A 1,694-nucleotide genomic window follows, 5' to 3' on the forward strand; every position below is an offset into this window, starting at 1 on the left:
GATAGGAAGGCTCAATCCTTATAGCCTCTTTACTTTCGAAAACTGCTTCGACAAGACGGTCTAAGCCAATCAAAGCAGCACTCTTGTTGCTGTGATAGACTGCCTTGTTTGAATTCAAAGCAATTGCTCGATCATAAAAATCCAAAGCCTCCTTGAACCTGCCCTGCTTGTAGGCCTCATTTCCCATCCTCTTCAACGCTTCGGGGTCTAACTTACTCGAAACACCCCGAAAATGATCACTCCAACTATTCCTCCTCACAATGTTTCCCATACTAGTGTTATTCCCACCTCCAAAACCATTCTTTCGGGGCAAGGAGTTCATCTCTTGAAGGTTCCTAGAAAGGGCCAAAATAGCTCCAGACGCAGAACTAGGACTATTGCTCGCCAGAGAACTCCTGCTTCCTGACTGCTTCAAGTTTCCCACATGTCCTAAAACAATAGCACTAGTAGAAGAAGCTTTTGCTAGAACTTTGCTGTCGTGCTGGGCGACAATCCTGCTCAACTCGAGAGAGTTCGGTGTCGATTCCCTTCTCAGCTTTCTCTCTTCTCCTGAGTCATGGTTTTGGCCTGAGCCATTGGAGGATGACGTCGAGCTTCTTGCAGCATCTGAAAGTCTCCGAACTCCTTGAATTTTTCGCTGAGAAGTCGAAGTCCTAGGATGATCCGCGGGAAGATTTCTGGTGGGATTTTGGTCTGACTTTGGAAGAGGTTTAGCTGAGTTTGAGTTTTGTGGAATGGCAGGCTCTGCAGAGCTGCTTCTTCTCCTCCTGGAACTCTGACTTGGAGCCTTCTCCGGGTTTTCGGAACTTGGTGGCCGTGTTTTAGTACCACTAGAAGGCAGTGAATGTACATGGGATTTTCTTGTCCAGTGGTTCCAGCGCTGGAAAATCCCTCCCATAAAACCACAACCCAAGTTATTGTCCACTCTATAATTGGCTATCTCTGCCATTACTCTCTCTCACTCTTGTTAGTTATTTTTGTGCCTATGGAAGAGTAGATTATGAATGAATCAACACAATGTTGAATTCGTCACAAAATAAAGAATGTTACACAATGAGAGGAATGGGTTGAGAAATGGAATATGGTTGAATATAACTACATGAAGGAATCTGGAAGAGTTATGTAATTTGGAATTAAATAATGAAGGAAAAAAAAAAAGATGGCTTGTTTGTGAAGGATTTGTGTTTCAACACTCTCTCCAGGTGTACATATATATAAATTGATAGCCCTCCTAGAGTGGCTTCCAAGAAATCAACTTTATCTCTTTTGGGTTTGAGAGAGAAATATAGGTGGGTCAAGGATATCTTGAAAAATGCTAAAAGGATTTTCTAGTGATAACCAATAATGATTAAGCACCTGATAGAATTTAACAAATTAAGTATAACCGGAGGTGAATTTAATTTAAGACTTAAAATATGATTGCTTGTTGAATCTTTATTCAATAAATAAAACCGTCTACTTTTATCAGTCAAAACTGTTGTTTAAAAAGGTAATTGTATACAAGATTTACATTTAGGAGTCAATGTTTTCTTAAATGAACCACACTAATTCAACTTAAAATTCATTTTCCTCTTAAAGTCTTCTCATTTTCTTTTGTTTATTTACCTTAACAATTCTTATTATTTCAACGCTGAAAATGTCTATGAGTTTTGGTATGTAATATCCGAGAGACTTCTTAAAACACAAATTGGGTG

General features: G+C 39.6%; 1 protein-coding gene across 1 annotated transcript; it reads right to left on the reverse strand.

The window, feature by feature from the left end:
• Positions 1 to 33: 33 nt before the first annotated feature.
• On the reverse strand, positions 34 to 949 carry LOC112091837 (TPR repeat-containing thioredoxin TTL1-like; the record flags this gene model as incomplete). Its single annotated transcript, XM_024166427.1, has 1 exon — positions 34 to 949. A coding segment is annotated over exon 1 (916 nt), but the record flags the coding sequence as incomplete, so codon positions are not given.
• Between the last annotated feature and the right edge of the window lie 745 nt (positions 950 to 1,694).

Source organism: Morus notabilis, unplaced genomic scaffold (assembly GCF_000414095.1).
Source record: "Morus notabilis unplaced genomic scaffold, ASM41409v2 Scaffold9972, whole genome shotgun sequence".
In the NCBI taxonomy this organism is placed as follows: domain Eukaryota; kingdom Viridiplantae; phylum Streptophyta; class Magnoliopsida; order Rosales; family Moraceae; genus Morus; species Morus notabilis.